General features: G+C 29.9%; 4 protein-coding genes and 1 long non-coding RNA gene across 7 annotated transcripts; all 5 read left to right on the top strand.

Annotated features, from left to right (window-relative positions):
- Positions 1–1,088: 1,088 nt before the first annotated feature.
- Positions 1,089–3,334, top strand: LOC128034849 (UDP-glycosyltransferase 83A1-like). Of its 2 annotated transcripts, none has more exons than XM_052623774.1 (2): positions 1,089–1,645; positions 2,320–3,334. In XM_052623774.1, exons 1-2 carry the CDS (start codon positions 1,153–1,155, stop codon positions 3,207–3,209), a joined length of 1,383 nt encoding a protein of 460 aa, XP_052479734.1. In that variant the 5' UTR covers positions 1,089–1,152; the 3' UTR covers positions 3,210–3,334. The 2 variants fall into 2 exon arrangements, with proteins under 2 accessions (XP_052479734.1, XP_052479735.1); XM_052623775.1 differs by having other exon boundaries at positions 1,104–1,627.
- Positions 3,335–8,238: 4,904 nt separating this feature from the next.
- Positions 8,239–10,551, top strand: LOC105802501 (UDP-glycosyltransferase 83A1). Its single transcript, XM_012634182.2, has 2 exons — positions 8,239–8,767; positions 9,534–10,551. The coding sequence occupies exons 1-2, from the start codon at positions 8,287–8,289 to the stop codon at positions 10,421–10,423; spliced, it is 1,371 nt and encodes a 456-aa protein (XP_012489636.2). The 5' UTR covers positions 8,239–8,286; the 3' UTR covers positions 10,424–10,551.
- Positions 10,552–12,156: 1,605 nt separating this feature from the next.
- On the top strand, positions 12,157–13,637 carry LOC128034651 (UDP-glycosyltransferase 82A1-like). Its single transcript, XM_052623379.1, has 2 exons — positions 12,157–12,656; positions 13,226–13,637. Exons 1-2 carry the CDS (start codon positions 12,440–12,442, stop codon positions 13,297–13,299), a joined length of 291 nt encoding a protein of 96 aa, XP_052479339.1. The 5' UTR covers positions 12,157–12,439; the 3' UTR covers positions 13,300–13,637.
- A 682-nt stretch (positions 13,638–14,319) lies between these two features.
- Positions 14,320–16,250, top strand: LOC128034652 (uncharacterized). 2 transcript variants are annotated; one of them, XR_008190782.1, is made up of 3 exons: positions 14,320–14,809; positions 14,952–15,147; positions 16,003–16,250. It is a non-coding gene; the product is annotated as an uncharacterized LOC128034652 (long non-coding RNA). The 2 variants fall into 2 exon arrangements; XR_008190781.1 differs by having other exon boundaries at positions 14,334–14,805.
- Positions 16,251–18,426: 2,176 nt separating this feature from the next.
- LOC105802503 (hypothetical protein) lies at positions 18,427–20,716 on the top strand. The gene is made up of 3 exons (XM_012634185.2): positions 18,427–18,609; positions 18,932–19,179; positions 20,277–20,716. Exons 1-3 carry the CDS (start codon positions 18,541–18,543, stop codon positions 20,557–20,559), a joined length of 600 nt encoding a protein of 199 aa, XP_012489639.1. The 5' UTR covers positions 18,427–18,540; the 3' UTR covers positions 20,560–20,716.
- The last annotated feature ends 652 nt before the right edge of the window (positions 20,717–21,368 follow it).

Here is a 21,368-nt window from a genome sequence, read left to right as displayed (position 1 = left end):
CGGTGATCATAAAAGAAAATTTCAATTAATTGGGTGCCCAAAAAGAAAAAAAGTTGAAATTTTGAGTAACCATTTTGTAACTTTTCATAGTTGAGTGACAAAAAAACACACTAATAATTAGATGAATATAATTATAATAAAGTCAAAGTATTAATAATTCATATTATGTTATCATGCTTATAGTATTTATATGCATATAATTAATTATAAGTAATAAATATAATGTAATTTTTATTCTTCGTAATATAATATATCATTATATAATATAACAAAGCAAATCATGTGTAAGGTAGTTTCATATTAACAATTCATATTATAATATATGTCACATATATAAATAATACGAAGATTTATTAATTTTATACTATAATATAATACAATATATGTTAAATATATGTATGGCACGTTATATGAGTAAGGCTTAATGATAAATTTGGTCACTAACATTTATATATTTTGTCAAAATGGCCCTAATTGTATTTTTGAGTTTTTTTCCATCAACCTTTGATTTATTTTCAACTACATTTTAACATATTTAATTAATAAATTCACGAGATTTAATGAATAAATTTAAGGTTTCAATCTTTCATATGTTTGTTTATTGAGAAAATTTTCTCTTGAGTTACATTTTTAGATAATTACGTTATTTTCTTTAAATTAAGAGTTATTTTTAATTTAATGTATTATTTATTTATTTTATTATTATTTTCACATGCAATTATCTTATTGAATTATCTAAGTAATAAATTACATCTCATTAAAAATATTTCACATATGAAATTTCACATCATTCCGTTAATTATTTTAATTGTACTTTCATTAAAACTGTTAAAAATAGATTAAAAAATAAAGGTCAATGACCAAAAATTAAAAAATACAATTAAAACCATTTTTAGTAGCTATTAGTAATGCGTACTAAGTAAGAAAAAACGTGTGATCGTAAGCTTGATTTTGTTGTAGTGGGAGAATGAAAAATCCAGCTATATAACAAGACAGAAGATGCACCATAATTAAATCACATGACACCACATTATTATTATATTTTTATTTTCTTTAGAAGATGGGGTGGCATTGGAAACATACATTGGCCCGAAATGGTTGCTATAAATAATTAAAGTGTGAGCCCTCAATTTTTCAGAAGCACAAACGGAAATGGGGAAACCACACGTTGTGGTAATCCCTTATCCAGCACAAGGCCATGTTATTCCTCTCATGGAACTCTCCCAAAACTTAGCCAAACAAGGCATCAAAATCAGCTTTGTTAACACAGTGTTTAATCACAAGAGGGTCCTGGATGCATTCGGCGTGGATGAAAATGGCTTACTTCATCTACTTTCAGTCCCCGATGGACTGGAAGATGGGGAAGATAGGAATCAGTTAGGGAAGTTAACTGAAAGTTTATGCCAGGTTATTCCTACTCAACTCAAGGAGCTCATTCATAAGGTTAATGGATCAAATGATGATAAGATTTCATGTGTTTTAGCTGATATTAGCATGGGGTTGGCTCTTGATGTTGCGGCGGAGTTGGGGATTCCTACAGTGGGCTTGTGGCCGGCTGCGGTGCTTCAACTGGCGGTGTTGCTTAGGGTCCCCAAACTTATTGATGATGGACTGATAGATGAAAATGGTAAGACGTACCAAGATGGTAAGACGTACCATGTCTTGCTTTAACTACTTACCAGTGCAATACCTATGAATAAGGGAAAATATAAGTTTTTTTTCTCGTTTGATATCTAATTTGATTCTACTTAGGCTAATTAACTTTTGAACTAAAAATATTTTTAAACCTTTAATTTAAGTGTTTATTATTATTAATAACAAATATTTTAAGAAATAATATATTTATTTTAAACATGATGTTGTGAAATAAAATATGCATTTGAATAATATTAAAACTCGTTATTATTATGATATTAAAATAAAAATATAATTTTTTATCATAACTCATTATTAATATTTTGATATATGCAATATAAATTTTAAATATTTGTAAGCAATTAATATTAATTATTTATAAAATTTAATTTACTATATAATCTAGATTTTAAATATCATTAAAATATAACTATAAAAATTAACTATATAATAGTATATATTTAAAATAAATTTCAATAGAAAATAATTGTATATCCAATATAATTAGTACATAAAACACATTAAATTATAAATAATGGTTAAAATGTCACTTGACTTTAAGTATGTATTTTCCAAGGATTCAAAAGCTTTTTCTTACTTCTGAAAATGTGAGTTTAACATTACTTATAGCTTAAAAAACACTTTCAACAACGTTATCTTCAATTATTTAAATTTGTTTTGCAGGCACTCCACTCATGAAACATAAGATGATTCAGTTGTCACCAATGACGCCTTCTATACACCCAATGAATTTGATATGGCTTAACCTTGATGACTCTCCTTCAACCCAAAAAATTATGTTTGATTTTCTACTTAGGAACAACAAAGTTGTTGAAACAACAGATTGGGTACTTTGCAACTCAAGTTTGGAATTAGAGCTTCAAGGGTTCAACTTAGTTCCCAAAGTCTTACCCATAGGCCCATTTTTAGCCACCAATCGGCTCGGAAACTTGTCGGGGAATTTTTGGCTCGAGGATCCAACTTGTTTACAGTGGCTCGATCAACAGTCACCTGGTTCAGTCATATATGTCGCATTTGGTAGTTTCACAGTTTTTGACCAAATCCAGTTTCAAGAGTTAGCTTTGGGGCTTGAAATCACCGAAAGACCATTCCTTTGGGTTGTAAGAGAAGATATTACAAAAGGAAAACACCATAACTACCCTAAAGGGTTTAATGAAAGAGTTGGCAATCAATGTAGGATAGTAAGTTGGGCACCACAAGCAGCAGTTTTGGGTCATTCTTCCATTGCATGCTTTATAAGTCACTGTGGGTGGAATTCCACCATGGAAGGTGTAAGCAATGGGGTGCCTTTCTTGTGTTGGCCTTACTTTGCTGATCAGTTCCTGAATGAAAGCTACATTTCTGATATTTGGAAGATTGGATTAAAACTCCAAAAGGATGAAGGAGGTATCATTAGAAAAGAAGAAATTAAAAGCAAAGTGGAACAATTGGTTGGTGATGAAAATTTCAAAACAAGAGCTATTGAACTGAAGCAAATGGTTACCAAAAGTGTAGGTGATGGTGGAAGTTCTGATAAGGTATTCAAGAACTTTGTTCAATGGTTGAAATCATAGATCACTTCTTTACATTTCGTTTTCTTGTTGAAGTTGATTTATTAGGGTTGTTCTAGTATGTTAATTTGATTTCGTCCCTTCAATTTAAGTTTCGATTAAAATAATGAATTTAAAAATTAAGTCAATCAATTCTCCAATCACCATTTACTCTATTTACAATAAATTGATTCCCAATGTTACGATGATTGTGATCTTATATGTTTATTTTTTATTTATTAAATATTATGTTTACAGTTTATAAAAATATATTCCCAGATTAAATGATGATTGATCTAATTTATAATAAAATAGATTGATCTAAAATAATAAAATAACATTTTAAGATAATCAAAAGAATAAAAAATGGATAGTGAAATATTAAATAAATCGATAAAAGTAATTTATGCTTATAAGTCAAATTTTCATCTACAAATCATCATCACTTTAATATTTCATTGCTTTTTGACATATAATTTCAAAACACAATGATAAGATATATTCGCAATTGTGTGAGAATTATTAAAATCAAATAATAATAAAGAGGGGGGATTCACTTTTATTAATGTAAAATGAAAGTAGTTTTACTTGTGACCCCTTCTTATAATGAGAATGTATATAGTCCTATTCCGGTTTGGTCCAGCATAGAATGAACTTATAATCATAGAATCGACTCGATCATCAGATTATAGATTATAAGTTCATAACCCTAGCCTATTCCCATTTTGGGCAGAACAAATCCATTAACTTTTTGATTTCAGTCAATAAAGAGGGACATTGAACTAAGAAATAGATTCTAGAAGCTAAACTAAAAAAGGATATCTTGAGAAATTACAATAATCGGGTTCTTTGTCATTCCAGGTATAGTAGATGCTCTTTCTTTGTACGATTAATATTTTTATAATTCAACAGTCGAATATCTCGATGTAATTGTACTTATTAATGGGATAGAATAAATAATAAATTTATGATTTAAAAACATTCATTTTAATCTAATGATTGATAATATTTTCATTCTCACCATTTTCATTAAAAATTCTCACAATCATTACTTCCTTTTATAATTAAATTAAATTACAAACAACTTAAACAATACAAAGACAGTTTTGTAGCATAAAAGCAATTATGAAAAATCAAATTTAGTTCTTTGAAAACTTGGATTGGGTACTACGTCAAAGAAAAACATCACTTTAAATTAAGGTATAAAGTAATGACTTTTACTTTTTTTTTAAATGCCACTTAAGAATCAAACATATTGATATTAAACATCATTTCATTTAGGAATTAGTTGAGAATTGTCTATTGAATTGAAATATGTGTCTACTCCAAGTTAACTAATTGATTTATTCCCAGAATCTTGGACTGAAATAGATTTGAGAGCTTAAAACCCTAAATATGTCGAGCTTAAAAGTGTTAACTATATTTTGGACGATATCTACATGACTTAGCTTGATCTAACTAAATTACATAATGTATAAATATTGATGATTAATTTTTAAATAAAGATTAAATTAAAACAATGTAGAAATATTGAGATTAAAGTTATTGTTATACCAAATTTAAAAGTTATTACGTCATTTTTTTCCATTAACTATTTAATAGTTGGTGGTCAAAAAACATAATCAAGTAAAAATTTTATAACTTTTTATAACTGAATAACCAAAATAAAGTGATGACATGTGGGCGGGTCCATGGTTTTATATTCTAAGAGTGCGTCCAAAATGTTCATTAATTTGCTCTGCAGGACGCTGTTCCTGGTCCCCAAACTAGCCCTTTATTATTATTATTTATTATTATATTATTAGATATAAATTAACTGAAATTTATTATTAACCTCTGAAAAGACTTTTTGACTCCTACTTTTGATTTATACTTTTTACAAAAAACAAGCCTATTTTCTTGACTAATATAAAATATAGTGAAACATAATGAAACATCACATCTAATTTATGACTCGTATAACAAACATAATGAAACATCACTTCTAATTTGGCAAATAAAAAAATACAAATAAAAAATAGGCCTATTCAAGAGATTAAATTACCAATACATGTCGAAAATACTTTTAGGTGAAAGTGGTTTTTGCTGTACCAACATTAAAAGTGGCAACACCAAGAAATTTTTTTATTTTTTTGTACCACATATTAACATGAAAATAAGATTTACAGAACATGTATTTATATAGACCCCAAATCTCATTTTCCTTATTTTTTTAAACTATGTGAAATGTGAAATATGAGTATATAGACTCATAATCCATTTACAGTTTGTTCTTAAACAATGTAGTAATTCTTCCATTAATTATCACACCTTTCAATCCTTCAAAAAAAACTTTTCATCTTCCAGATCCTCTTTCATTTTTTCCATTCTTCAACTTTCCAAAATGTAAATCGACACCACACATATCAAACTTGCACACTGCTTTGTTGATCTCTTTCCACTAGCTCCTCGACGTAATTAGGGCTCCTTTGTTCATATCTCTTTGTTCCCCATTTCCTAGACCTTTTGTAGCCAACTTCGTTCGTTGTTCTTCATTCTTTGGCCATGTTTGAAATTTCAGATCTGGAATCCTTTACTCAGCCATTGATAGTCTTTAATGAGAGTACAAATCTCCGATATATCATCCATTTTCTTTTGTACATTTTTGATAACTGATAAAAATCTCCTTCTACCTCTACAATCATGATTTCCAAAACCAACCCCAATTGAAGCCCTTGGACACATGCAAGGGGCTCTGTTGCAAAAATCGAAGGTACCCTCTCGTTTAAAACAATCCTCGACACCAAAACCTTTCCCTTTGAGTCCCTAATGACAATCTCGAAGGATCTGTTTGGGTAAATTTTGGGTGAAAGTATTAGAATGTAATTTACTAGAAATCAAATTATATTTTATTTCTATACTAAAAAATTAAAATTTATTCTTAACTTAATTAACATTAGTACTATTGTAGTGGAGTGACTAAAGCATATTATCCTTTTATTTAAATATTAGGAAGGAATATGGGTAATTATCTTTGTTTGAAGTGGCTACCACAAGCTTGAATAATTTTCTTTCTCGATTAGTTAATTTTTTATGCACAACTTTTGTGTGCTGTGATAGAAATCAAATTTGGGTACTATTCTTCTTTTAATTTAATTGTTGGCGGAGTTTGACGGTTCATTGGCACTCTTGAAATTTTGAGAAATTATTATTTATTTTTTAAAATTTTATTTCTCTTTAAAGTTAAAAAAAAAAGTAAGCTCCCAAATTTTAAAAATTCTCATTATATTTTTAATTTATTTAAAAAGCCCACTTAAAACATTTAAAATTCTCATTAATTTCACAAAAATTTAAAAATTTTAATTAGACTGTTAATTTTTTTTAAATCTCATTAAAATTTTTGAAATTTTTAATAGCCTCAAAACTTAGTCCAAAGATCCGCCACTGATTATTAATAAGTTTTTTTTGGCACTTAACTATGAGAGAAAAGTTACAAAATTATCACTTAACTATTCGAATTTTTCCTTTTTGGTTACCAGCCGTAAATGATTGATAGAAAATTAACGTGATAGCTTTTAAAATTAACATAATAATAGCTTTAACCTTCAACATTTATAACTTGTGCCAATTTAGTCTTCATTCTAAAAAAGATTAACCCTTAAAATTTACATATTGTGTAATTTGATCTCTCCTCTTCTTTTTTTGTTGCCTTTTTTTTTTGTTGCCCTTCCACCTAAAGAGCTAAAACAAAAGACAAATCTATCAAGTAAATTTGATAGGAAATATATCAAAAAGGAACCATTCGAAAATTCAACATAATCATTTCTAACTTTTCTTATCCTTTTAAAATTAACCATCAACATTATAAATAAAAGTAAAATTAAAAAATACCAATTTATACGATGTGCAAATGTCGAGGGTTAATTTGTTTTTTTAGAATCAAGACTAAATTAACACAATGTGTAAATGTTAAGGTTAATGTTACTATTATGCCAATTTTAAAAACTGCTAAGTTATTTTTGGTTAGTAATTTAATGGCGGTGATCATAAAAGAAAATTTCAATTAATAATTGGGTGCCCAAAAAGAAAAAAGTTGAAATTTTGAGTAACCATTTTGTAACTTTTCATAGTTGAGTAACAAAAAACACACACTAATAATTAGATGCATACAATTAATTATAAGTAATAAATATAATGTAATTTTTATTCTTCGTAATATAATATATCATTATATAATATAACAAAGCAAATCATGTGTAAGGTAGTTTAATATTAACAATTCATATTATAATTTATGTTACATATATAAATAATTCGAAGATTTATTAATTTTATAATATAATATAAAATAATATATGTTAAATATATGTATTGCACGTTATATGAGTAAGGCTTAATGATAAATTTGGTCACTAACATTTATATGTTTTGTCAAAATGGCCCTAATTGTATTTTTGAGTGTTTTTTCCATCAACCTTTGATTTATTTTCAACTACACTTTAACATATTTAATTAATTAATTCACGAGATTTAATGAATAAATTTAAGGTTTCAATCTTCCATATGTTTGTTTATTGAGAAAATTTTCTCTTGAGTTATATTTTTTAGATAATTACGTTATTTTCTTTAAATTAAGAGTTATTTTTAATTTAATGTATTATTTATTTATTTTATTTTTTTCACATGCAATTATCTTATTGAATTATCTAAGTAATAAATTACATCTCATTAAAAATATTTCGCATATGAAATTTCACATCATTCCGTTAATTATTTTAACTTTACTTTCATTAAAATTGTTAAAAACAGATTAAAAAATAAAGGTAAATGACCAAAAATTAAAAATACAATTAAAATCATTTTAGTAGCTATTAGTAATGAATACTAAGTAAAAAAAAAAGGTGTGATCGTAAGCTTGATTTTGTTGTAGTGGGACAATGAAAAATCCAGCTATATAACAAGACAGAAGATGCACCATAATTAAATCACATGACACCACATTATTATTATATTTTTATTTTCTTTAGAAGATGGGGTGGCATTGGAAACGTACATTGGCCCGAAATGGTTGCTATAAATAATTAAAGTGTGAGCCCTCAATTTTCCAGAAGCACAAACGGAAATGGGGAAACCACACGTTGTGGTAATCCCTTATCCAGCACAAGGCCATGTTATTCCTCTCATGGAACTCTCCCAAAACTTAGCCAAACAAGGCATCAAAATCAGCTTTGTTAACACAGTGTTTAATCACAAGAGGGTCCTGGATGCATTCGGCGAGAAGGTGGATGAAAATGGCTTACTTCATCTACTTTCAGTCCCCGATGGACTGGAAGATGGGGAAGATAGGAATCAGTTAGGGAAGTTAACTGAAAGTTTATGCCAGGTTATGCCTACTCAACTCAAGGAGCTGATTCATAAGGTTAATGGATCAGATGATGATAAGATTTCATGTGTTTTAGCTGATATTTGCATAGGGTTGGCTATTGAAGTTGCGGTGGAGTTGGGGATTCCTACGGTGGGCTTTTGGCCGGCTGCGGTGCTTCAACTGGCGGTGTTGTTTAATGTCCCCAAACTTATCGATGATGGACTGATAGATGAAAATGGTAAGACGTACCCTGTCTTGCTTTAACTACTTAGTTGTGCAGTACCTATGAATAAGAGAAAATATATGTTTTTTTTCTCGTCTGAGATCTAATTTGATTTGACTTAGGCTAATTTCTCGTAACTTTTGAATTAAAAATATTTTTAAACCTTTAATTTAACTGTTTAGTATTATTATTAACAAATATTTGTAAGAAATAATATATTTATTTTAAACATGATATTGTGATATAAAATATGCATTTAAATAATATTCAAACTCGTTATATTTTGATATCAAAATAAAAATATAATTTTTTATCATAACTCATTATTAATATTTTGATATATGCAATATAAATTTTAAATATTTGTAAGCAATTAATATTAATTATTTATAAAATTTAATTTAAATATATAATCTATATTTTAAATATCATAAAATATATAAAAAAATTAACTATATAATAGTATATATTTAAAATAAATTTCAATAGAAAAATAATTGAATATCCAATATAATTAGTACATAAAACACATTAAATTATATATAAATAATGGTTAAAAATGTCACTTGACTTTAAATATGTTTTTTCCAAGGATTCAAAAGCATTTTCTAAACACATTAAATTATAAATAATGGTTAAAAATGTGACTTGACTTTAAAACTGTTTTTTCCAAAGATTCAAAAGCATTTTCTTACTTCTGAAACTGCCAGTTTAACATTACTTACAACTTAAAAAACATTTTCAACAACGTTATCTTCAATTATTTAAATCTGCTTTGCAGGCACTCCACTCATGAAACATAAGATGATTCAGTTGTCACCAATGACGCCTTCTATACACCCAATGAATTTGGTATGGCTTAACATTGATGACTCTCCTTCAACCCCAAAATTTATGTTCGATTTTCAACTTAGGAACTACAGAGTTGCCGAAACAACAAATTGGGTACTTTGCAACTCAAGTTTGGAATTAGAGCTTCAAGGGTTCAAATTAGTTCCCAAAGCCTTACCCATAGGCCCATTTTTAGCAACCAATCGGCTTGGAAACTTTTCGGGGAATTTCTGGCCCGAGGATCCAACTTGTTTGCAGTGGCTCGATCAACAGTTACCTGGTTCAGTCATATATGTCGCATTTGGTAGTTTCATAGTTTTTGACCAAATCCAGTTTCAAGAGTTAGCTTTGGGGCTTGAAATCACCGAAAAACCATTCATTTGGGTTGTAAGAGAAGATATTACAAAAGGAAAACACCATAACTACCCTAAATGGTTGAATGAAAGAGTTGGCAATCAATGTAGGATAGTAAGTTGGGCACCACAAGCAGCAGTTTTGGGTCATTCTTCCATTGCATGCTTTATAAGTCATTGTGGGTGGAATTCCACCATGGAAGGTGTAAGCAATGGGGTGCCTTTCTTGTGTTGGCCTTACTTTGCTGATCAGTTCCTGAATGAAAGCTACATTTCTGATATTTGGAAGATTGGATTAAAACTACAAAAGGATGAAGGAGGTATCATTAGAAAAGAAGAAATTAAAAGCAAAGTGGAACAATTGGTTGGTGATGAAAATTTCAAAACAAGAGCTGTTGAACTAAAGCAAATGGTTACCAAAAGTGTCGGTGATGGTGGAAGCTCTGATAAGGTATTCAAGAACTTTGTTCAATGGTTGAAATCATAGCTCACTTCTTTACATTTCGTTTTCTTGTTGAAGTTGATTTAATAGTGGTTGTTCTAGTGTGTTAATTTGATTTCGTCCCTTCAATTTAAGTTTCGATTAAAATAATAAATTTTAAAAAATTAAGTCAATCAATTCTCCAATCACCATTTACTCTATTTATAATAAATTAGTTCCAAATGTTACGATGATTGTGAGCTTATATGTTTATCTTTTTAATTTATTAAATGTTATGTTTACAGTTTATAAAATATATTCCCAGATTAAGTGATGATTGATCTAATTTATAATAAAAATAGATTAATCTAAAATAATAAAATAACATTTTAAGATAATGAAAAGCATAAAAAATTGATAGTGAAATATTAAATAAATAGATAAAAGTAAGGCTAATTTACCAAAAAAAGCCACTTTTTTAAAAATTACGAAATGGGCGATTTTTAATTATTTACCGGAATGGGCCATTTTCCCGAAATCGCGTCCACGTCGGTAGCGATGTCGAGTGCGTGGAGACATCGCGTCCACGTCGGTAGCGACCTGGCGGCGTGGAGGAAATCGCGTCCTTGACATGGACCCTGATATCGCGCTGATGTGGACACGATTTCGGGGAAAATGGCCCATTCCGGTAAATAATTAAAAAACCAGCCCATTTCGATAATTTTTTAAAAAAAAGTGGATTTTTTTGGTAAATTAGCCTAAAAGTAATTTATGATTATAAGTCAAATTTTCATCTACAAATAATCATCACTTTAATATTTCATTGCTTTTGACATATAATTTCAAAACAAAATGATAAGATATATTCGCAATTGTGTGAGTATTGTTAAAATCAAATAATAATAAATAGGAGGGATTCACTTTTACTAATGTAAAATGAAAGTAGTTTTACTTGTGACCCCTTCTTATAATGAGAGTGTATATAGTCCTATTCCGGTTTGGTCCAGTATAGAATGAACTTATAATCATTGAATCGACTCGATCATCAGATTATAGATTATAAGTTTATAACCCTAGCCTATTCCCATTTTGGGCAGAACAAATCCATTAATTTTTTGATTTCAGTCAGTAAAGAAGGACATTGAACTAAGAAATACATTCTAGAAGCTAAACTAAAAAAAGGATATCTTGAGCAATTACAATAATCGGGTTCACTGTAATTCCTGGTATAGTAGATGCTCTTTCTTTGTACGATTAATATTTTTATAATTCAATAGTCGAATATCTCGATGTAATTGTACTTATTAATGAGATAGAATAAATAATAAATTTATGATTTAAAACATTCATTTTAATCTAATGATTGATAATATTTTCATTCTCACGATTTTCATTAAAAATTCTCACAATAATTACTTACTTTTATAATTAAATGAAATTAAAACAACTTAAACAATACAAAGACAGTTTTGTAGCATAAAAGCAATTATGAAAAATCAAATTTATTTCTTTGAAAACTTGGACTGGGTACTACGTCAAAGAAAAACATTACTTTAAATTAAGGTATAAAGTAATGACTTTTATTTAAAAATAATAATAATGCCATTTAAAAAAGGTGTGATCGTAAACTTTATTTTGTTGTAGTGGAAGAATGAAAAATCCAGATTACAAGACAAAAGATGCACCATAAGTAAATCACGTGACGCCACGTTATTATTATATTTTTATTTTCTTTAGAAGATAGGATGGCATTGGAAACGTATATTGGCCCGAAATGGTTGCTATAAATAATCACAGTGTGAGCCCTCAGTTCTCCAGAAACACTAACGAAAATGGGGAAACCACACGTTGTGGTAATCCCTTATCCAGCACAAGGCCATGTTATTTCTGTCATGGAACTCTCCCAAAACTTAGCCAAACAAGGCATCAAAATCAACTTTGTTAACACAATGGGTCTTGGATGCATTCGGCGAGAAGGTGGATGAAAATGGCTTAATTCATCTACTTTCAGTCCCCGATGGACTGGAAGATGGGGAAGATAGGAATCAGTTAGGGAAGTTAACTGAAAGTTTATACCAGGTTATGCCTACTCAACCCAAGGAACTCATTCATAAGGTTAATGGATTAAATGATGATAAGATTTCATGTGTTTTAGTTGATATTGGCATGGGGTTGGCTCTTGATGTTGCGGCGGAGTTGGGGATTCCTACGGTGGGCTTGTGGCCGGCTGCGGTGCTTCAACTGGCGGTATTGCTTAAGGTGCCCAAACTTATCGATGATGGACTGATAGATGAAAATGGTAATACGTACCTTGTCTTGTTTTAACTACTTAGCAGTGCAGTACCTATGAATAAGTATTTATTATTATTAATAACAAATATTTTTAAGAAATAATATATTTATTTTAAACATGGTGTGGTGAAATTGAATAATATTCAAACTCGTTATTATTATGATATTAAAATATAAATATAAATTTTTTATCATAACTCATTATTAATATTTTGATATATGCAATATAAATTTTAAATATTTGTAAGCAATTAATAATTATTATTTATAAAATTTAATTTAAATATATAATCTATATTTTAAATATCATTAAAATATAACTATAAAAATTAACTATATAATAGTATATATTTAAAATAAATTTCAATAGAAAAATAATTGTATATCCAATATAATTAGTACATAAAACACATTAAATTATAAATAATGGTTGAAAATGTGACTTGACTTTAAAAATGTTTTTTCCAAGGATTCAAAAGCATTTTCTTACTTCTGGAATTGTCAATTTAACATTACTTATAGCTTAAAAAATACTTTCAACAACGCTATCTTCAATTATTTAAATCTGTTTTGCAGGCGCTCCACTCATGAAACATAAGAGGATTCAGTTGTCACCAATGACGCCTTCTATACACCCTGTAGCGACCTAAAAAATTTTAGCACGGGCGTTAGTCGAATTGATTGTTGAAAATTTGAAAACAGGGTCTTGATTTTTTTACAAAAGAGGAGTCACCACCGATCTTTTTTTTCTAGGTGTGATCAGACACCTATCAAATTCTCTTTTTTAAAAGAAAAATTATTTTGTAAATTTCATTTTTTTTTAAAAAGGCCGAGTTTAGGTCTACGTCAAAATTCTAGAGAAAATTAGAGTTTGGGAGTCTGTTAGGCGCAAGGAAGGTATTAGCACCCTCGCGACGCCCAAAATTTGTATCTCGTTAAGCGGACGTTGTCCTAATTTTTAAAAATACGAGTTCTAATTATTATTTAATCGTGATCTGATTGAAACACGAGAATTTTTTGAAAACACGAAAATTTTTGAAACAAGAAAACTTTTTGAAAACACGAATTTTTTTTTAAAAAAAACAAAATTTTTTAAACACTAGAATTTTTTGAAAATACGAAAGTTTTGAAACACGAATTTTTTAAAAAAAAACATGAAAATTTTGAAAGACGGGAATTTTTTTTGAAAACACAAAAAAATTTTTTAACACAAAAATTTTGAAACACTAGAATTTTTTCTGAAAACACTAAATTTTTTTAAAATACGAAAATTGTGATAAATTACATATTATTATATATATTTTTAAAAATAATTTAATAATTTACAAAAGATAGACATTTTATTCTTAACCCGAGGATTTTTGAATTTCTCGATTTTTTATAAGGGCGTCCCGTATTTAACACGAGCCAATGATATTCACCCAATATAGCGATGAAATCAACGACTTAATGTTAAACCGGTTCGTTGCCTTATGTATTAAAATTGTTCGAATTAAAATAAAATAAAATTTAAAACATAAATACAAAATAAAAAGCTCAAAGAAAATGCCAATAATATTAAACACGAGACAACATTTAAATATTTAGACGAAATTAAAAGATCAAGAATTTACCAAAACCCAAAGTTATGGACTGCACACTTTTGGGCCTTTTCCCTTTTTTTTTATTTCCCCCTTTTTTTGCTGTTGGGCTGCGAAGGACTGGGCCGAATCTGCTGGCCTGCTGGATCAGCTGGGGTGCGGGCCGTGTGGAGTGGGCCGACTGCTGGGTGCTGGACTGGCCTGCTGCCCAACTGTTGGAATGGGTCTGCTGTTGGCATGCTAAAAATGGCCTGCTTTCTTTTTTTTCTGCTGGGTTGCTGTTTTGGGCCACTGGGAATGGGCCTGCTGCTGCTGGTGTGGCCTGCTGGGAGTGGGATGGCCTGCTGTTGGCTGGACAGGTCTGCTGTGCTGCCTGGGTGTGGACTGGCCTGCTGTTGGGTTGGTGGGTGCCGTGGGTCAGGTCAGTTTTGCGGGTCGGGTTGACCCGACTGTGATATATATAATTTTTTCTTTTGTCTTTTCTTTTTCTTCTTTCTTTTCTTTCTCTTTTTCTTCTTCGAGCCGAACCCTAGCCTTACGCCGCCGCTAACGCTTCCTCCGTTCGGTGGTGCAGTGGTCGGTGCGCCTCCCTTCTCCTCTCTCTCTCTCTCTCTTTTCTTTTCTCTTCTCTTTTCTCCCTTCTTTTTCCTTTTGGTTGCTGTTTTTTTTTACTTGCTATTTTTTTTCTTTTTTGCTTGTTGCCTTGCTTGATTGTGTTGTAGGTGCTGGCGGTGGAAGGAAAGCAAGGGCGCGGCGGTGGGCACGGTGGTGGTGAAGGGCGGCCAGATTTTTGAACTCTTTCTTTTGTTTTTTTTTCTGCTGCTGCTTTTTTTGTTTTGCTTTTCTTTTTGATTAATTGTGGCTTTCAAGTGGTGGAGGTAAGGGGAAAAAGACGGTGGCGGTGGTTGCGTGACGGTGGTGAGGGCCCTTTTGCTGCTGTTTTCTTGGTGTTTTTGCTGCTATTTTCTTTCAATTTTTTGTTGCTTTCTCCATGTTTTACTCTTGCTTGTTTACTTTTTTTTTGAGGGTTTTTCACGTGAAATGTTTGTGTTCGATCTTCTCCACTTTTACTATCTTGTTGTTTATGCTAGTCGATCCCCAATAGATAGCAAACATAAGGCATGTTTAGTAGCACTTAAAAAAAGCACTTTTGGCTCCAAAAACATTTTTGAAAGAAAAGTTGTGCTAAATAAGTTGCTTTTGGCTAAAATTTTTTTGCTTAAAAACACTTTTGAAAAGAAAAAGCTAAAATTTTTTAGCTTTCCTTTCACAAACACTTTTGATGCTTAATTACTTTTTATCCCTCCAATAACATAGTACTTTCCCTTTTTTTCTTCTAGGTGCTTAATTACAAATGTGTTAAAATCATTCATTAAAAATAAAATAAAATATTTTTAAAATATTAATTACAAATATTTAATGGTTATATTTAAATATTTAAAATATGGTTTATATATTTTAATTAAATTTTATAAATAATTAATATTTATTATTTAAAAATATTTAAAATTTATATTTCATATATTTAAATATGAAAAATAACAAGGAAATGGAAATCATGGAATTGATGAGCTCATCAATCATGGTATAAATTATTGATACATGGAAATTGTTGGACTAATTTGAATGTTGAGTTTGTGCATGATAGGGGAATAATGTATGGAATGAGTGTATGAATATTTATTGCATTGTATTAAAAATATTAGGTAAGTATAATTCTTGTTACATGAACTTACTAAGCACAAAGTGCTTACCCTGTTTCTTTTTCCCCAGTTTTGTAGTATTAAGAGCTCGGAGGTTGGATTCGGTTAGAGACGTATCACACTATCAACCTCAAGATCTCGGTATATAAAGAAACTTTATTTTGGAAATCGATGGCATTTATAAGCTAGTAAAGTAAATGTTAATGTGAAATGAATGAATGGTTAGCCATTGGTATGGCTAACAAATTTTGGTTTTGGTATGTGATGAGGTTATCTTATGAATACGTTAAATCTATCTTGAAAATATGTTGAAATTGATTGGTTGTGTTGGTTTGGTCTCGGTTTAAAATTGCAGAGAAGATTAAATACTTGTAAAAGGGGTTATATTGAATTTTTTTTTAAAAATTTGGGATTTTGCGAAAAAACTTAGACGATAATCGACGAGCAATTGAAAAAGGGCTAAAATAGGCCCGACGTAAAGGAGGTCCCCGACGTTGGGACGGTGCGATAGTTTTTGGTAATGGACGTGACAACGATGTCGTAACGAGGAAAGCTGGCATGTCATGACATCACGATGATGTCTGATATTATACAACCACGTTTTGGACAACTCAACAGGACTTCTTCTAGTTGAGCTTTGACTGCTTCAGGAATATTTTAGTATAATTAAAACTCTAATATTAGCTATTTAAAGGGCCATAGTAACCTTGATTTAGACATGCTAATCAGTGAGTGTTTTTCTTGAGGGTGACAAGATGTAGTTGCATATGAGTTTTTATGAGAATTTTGTGGTAATTATGAAAAGAATTTTGTTTTTGAGTTATGACTTTATTTTTGGGATTTAGGATTATACGTTTAGTACATTTAGGTTTATTTTCTCCATATTTTACTCTTGCTTATTTACTTATTTAGTGAAAAGTCAAAGTCACCGTTACCCATGGTTTTTCCCTCTTTGAGGGTTTTTCCCTCTTTGAGGGTTTTTCGCGTGAAATGTTTGTGTTCGATCTTCTCCACTTTTACTATCTCGTTGTTTATGCTAGTCGATCCCAATAGATAGCAAACATAGGGCATGTTTAGTAGCACTTAAAAAAAGCACTTCTAGCTCCAAAAATATTTTTGAAAGAAAAGTTGTGCTAAATAAGTTGCTTTTGGCTGAAATTTTTTTGCTCAAAAACACTTTTGAAAAGAAAAAGCTAAAATTTTTTAGCTTTCCTTTCACAAAAACACTTTTGATGCTTAATTACTTTTTATCCCTCCAATAACATAGTACTTTCCCTTTTTTTCTTCTAGGTGCTTAATTACAAATGTGTTAAAATCATTCATTAAAATAAAATAAAAATATTTTTAAAATATTAATTACAAATATTTAATGGTTATATTTAAATATTTAAAATATAGTTTATATATTTTAATTAAATTTTATAAATAATTAATATTTATTGTTTAAAAATATTTAAAATTTATATTTCATATATTAAAATATTAACAACTAGTTATAATAATTTTTATATTCTTGCTAAAATATAATAGTACTAACTAATTTAAATATTATTTAAATGTATATTTGTTACTTGATAATAACATTTCTAAAATGAACATTTTATTTCTTAAAAGTATTTTTTAATAACAATGCCAAACACTTAAATTTTAAACCAAACTTTTCAAAAATATTTTTCCATAGCACTTTTCAAAAGCATTGTTAAACTAACCCATATTATTAACCATAATAGAATGGGAAACATCTTTAAATCAACAATGAAATTCTTTTACCAGAAGGGAAAATGCAAAATAGATTTTCTCCACATTCTGACCATTTACGTCCTTAAGAAAGTGGTTTTTTACTTTTGGTGGTTGGAATAATGACAAACAAATCATGCAAGTTTGATGTTGAATTAGAGAAGTTTATATACCGTAAGAGTTGGGATTTTGAGCTTCCCTTCACACATACGGAAAATGTTATTGGCATTCATTTTCTAATATAACAATTATTTTAATACGTGCACTATATATTATAATTGTATACATAAATCTTTAATTTGACCTAATTTTTATAAATTATTAATATAATTACTGATATTTATATAATAATTATATTTATTCAATATAAAAATATATTGATGTATTTAGTTCTTTAAATGTGTATGATTAAAACAAAATTAAAGTTTTAAATATATATTTGAACCACAATTAAGGTTTCATTATACCAAATTAAAGTTTATTTATACAATCACACATTAAATTAAAATTTAATTTTTAAAGGATATTTATACTATTATTAAACAACCATTTCAACCTCAAAACCTATCGATAACTTTAAAAATGACATCTGATGGTTGGCCAGTGAATTTTCTTGTTAAAAATATTTACTATTTTTGATGTATGTGTTTTTACACAATTTACCAAATCCTTTGTGGGCTGTATTGGGCTTTCACCAACTCATCACAACAAAACCCAAACAATGAAATGGACATTACATAAGGCGCGTCAGATTCCAACATATGACAATTTTCAATGAGAAAGGTCATTAAAGAGATCTATCTTAAACCCTACACCCTAAATCTATAATGAAATTCTTATTTGCGGAAACGACGACGCCGTGCCTAAATCCATGGAAGAGATTTCAGACCAACCAATTTTCAAGAATTCATGGGAGAAATGTAGGCTCTTGGCGAAACAGGTATGTAATCAATTCTCGTTTGGGTGTCGATTATGCTTGATTGTGTCGATCGTCGGTTTGTGTAAAATAAATCAAAAATAAAATTTAATAAACCATACATGTAAAATCATCAATAATAAATCACGAACAAAACTAAATGTGGAAGTGTACTTCTTGAAATCTACAGATGTTAGAATTTTGATCTTCTAAACTAGCTGGCTATGAGATATTAGAAAATTTACCTAATAAATTTTAACCAAATTAAATTCCTTTTCATTTGGGTTAACTTATGTATATTTATATGGTATTAGTAATTTTGATTCTAATGTTGTTTTCTTGTCAGGATATTACACTGCTTTCCTGGTTGCCATTGATGAAGGGTGTGGAAGAAGCAATCATGTTCCTGATAAACATACTCATGGAGGCTCCCATAGGAAAGGTAGTTTGCATGGGAAGAAAGATGAAGGAGATGGTTATGGGATCCTTTTCAAGCTTCATTTCGAACTTCTATAAGAGCAAAACCTTAAAAATTGCTAAAGAAGCTCAGGTGTCGGACACAAAATCAACAAATCAAGAGAAAAGCAGAGGATGGTACTTCCTTTCTCTCTCATATTTCCTTTTTTATTGCTTGATATATACATATATAGTACCGGAGATTGCCTGTCTGCTCCACCCTTATAAGATTCTTGTATGATTTGTATGTTTGAGTTTAAAGTTAAGTAGTTAACTAGCTAGGTGAGGAGCATACTGTGTCCTAGCTGCCGATAGTCTCTTCCAATACAACCCGATAAATCACTTCGCTAATATCAAGCTATTGATCTCAATACTTGACAAAACATGAAACAATTAATGGCTGAAATGGGTGTTGCTTGTAAAACTGATTTTGAAGAACTTTTTTTTTTAACCTCGTAAAAGAAATGTTTTGTTTTATCCAGCTCTTTCTCCTTTCTTTTTTCTTCTCCTGCCAACCATATATGGAAGTCCAAAAGATCTTTGTGTTTATTGGTGTCTTGGATCCCAAAAAAGGCTCTTGAACTCATTTTGATCATATTCTCTCATGCTGCTGGTAAAAAACAGTGCCAACTTCTTAAATTTTATCTTCTGTTCAGAGTTTTCTTCGTATACCAATATCAGTAGCATGGACTTTACCTTTTCTCTGTTAATTTTGGCTTTTCCTAATATAATACTGTCATGAGTGAGAGAAAAATTTAAGTGACCTTTGGTCTCCTTGCAATTCACCACTTTGATCTCTTGCAAAGATGGTGAAGATGCAGCAATCCACCGCTTGTGTACATGTAGACACAAAACAACTCATCCCCACAGATACAAACATCAAGACTGGGGAGCTTTGGTAGGTTGCATTTGTTTGACTAAATCTCCTCATCCTGGGATTCTCCGAGGAGAAATTCATTCATCTCATCTCATTGTCTTGGGTTCTGCAGTCTTCAAGATGTCTTCAGTAAAACACTTAAGTTATTTTCTTTCAACTGTACATTGCTTTACATCTCTTGTAAAACATCGAAAAGATGACACATCCAGTAACCACTAAGATTGCAGTTCAAATGCTTCAGAAGCAAAAAGTTAACACAATGGTGATGAAACAATGTATAAATAAATATACAAGCCTGAGTCTTGCATTACTTTGTCTGGAGGTGTTATGTTGGCTAATCATTTGGTGAATGTTGTAGGGTTTGCCTTGTGCTGTTTTTGTTGCTCACCACTGGACCAAAAGGTGTCAGATGTGAAGATATTGGTAACCCTCTAGTCCCTGGGAGCAGTGCAATGGATTCTTTTCTGGCTAACAAATATCTAAGAGGAGGTGCAAGACATCTAGCTGCTGCAATCGACTACAAGGTTTTGTCACATGGGTACCGTCGATCAAATACCTCAGGGCGTGAGAAAGTGAATCCTTATGAGAGACCACATAACCCTGAGGATCGTTATCGTCAAGGTAACACAGGAAAGCACTAGTAGTGACTGTAGTGGCAAATAAACCAATTACCATACTATACATATAATTGTTTATGTTTGGAAACAAATCTTGTGGCCTTAACTTTTGAGCATTGGGTGGAAGCGTGACTAGAGACTAAATATTATTTGATAAAAGCATATCTAGTCCTTTTGAGTATCTGTGGCTGCTTCATTTTAGCTTTATTTTTGAGATGTTCTAGTCATTAGTTTTGTTAAGAACAATTATTAACTGCATAAGGCCTTTCCTTAAATCGAGTGATTCTTTTTTCTTTATAAAAAGTTATTTACAAAAGTAAAACTCCCATATTTCGGTGAATTTATAATTTTAAAATTTCAAGATTCGTAGTTATTAAGGTACTAATTTATAAAGCATCGGCTGAAATGATTTCTTTGGCTTTTTAATGGTGGATCAAAGGTTTTTATTTTTATTTTTAAATGATTTAATATATATAAGATGAGTTTGTAGGCGATTGACAAGCAAAAAAGACCCCCATATTGCTGCCTTTTATGACTCTGCATTTTGAGATTCATACTTGCTACAAACATATCGTCCGGTTTAAGTCGAGCACTACCAAGAGTTTGCTCCCATATCTATTCTGTGACATTAAGTTAAAAAATGTTTTTTGAAAGACTTTGATAGATTTAAACCTAATACTACTATTTGGGTCAATAAGAGTGAAAATCGGTGAGAAAGAAAATCAAAACCACAAATAACAACTATAATATGTAGTTATTGTCGCAAAAAAAAAAAAAAAACTTAACCATTTTATTTAGAAGCATGTTACAGGAAGATGTAGGGTTTTTTTTTG

The sequence above is a fragment of the Gossypium raimondii genome, chromosome 11, assembly GCF_025698545.1.
Source record: "Gossypium raimondii isolate GPD5lz chromosome 11, ASM2569854v1, whole genome shotgun sequence".
Taxonomy (NCBI): Eukaryota; Viridiplantae; Streptophyta; class Magnoliopsida; order Malvales; family Malvaceae; genus Gossypium; species Gossypium raimondii.
Note: the sequence above shows the minus strand (reverse complement) of the source record. Positions and strands in the feature narration are given on the sequence as shown.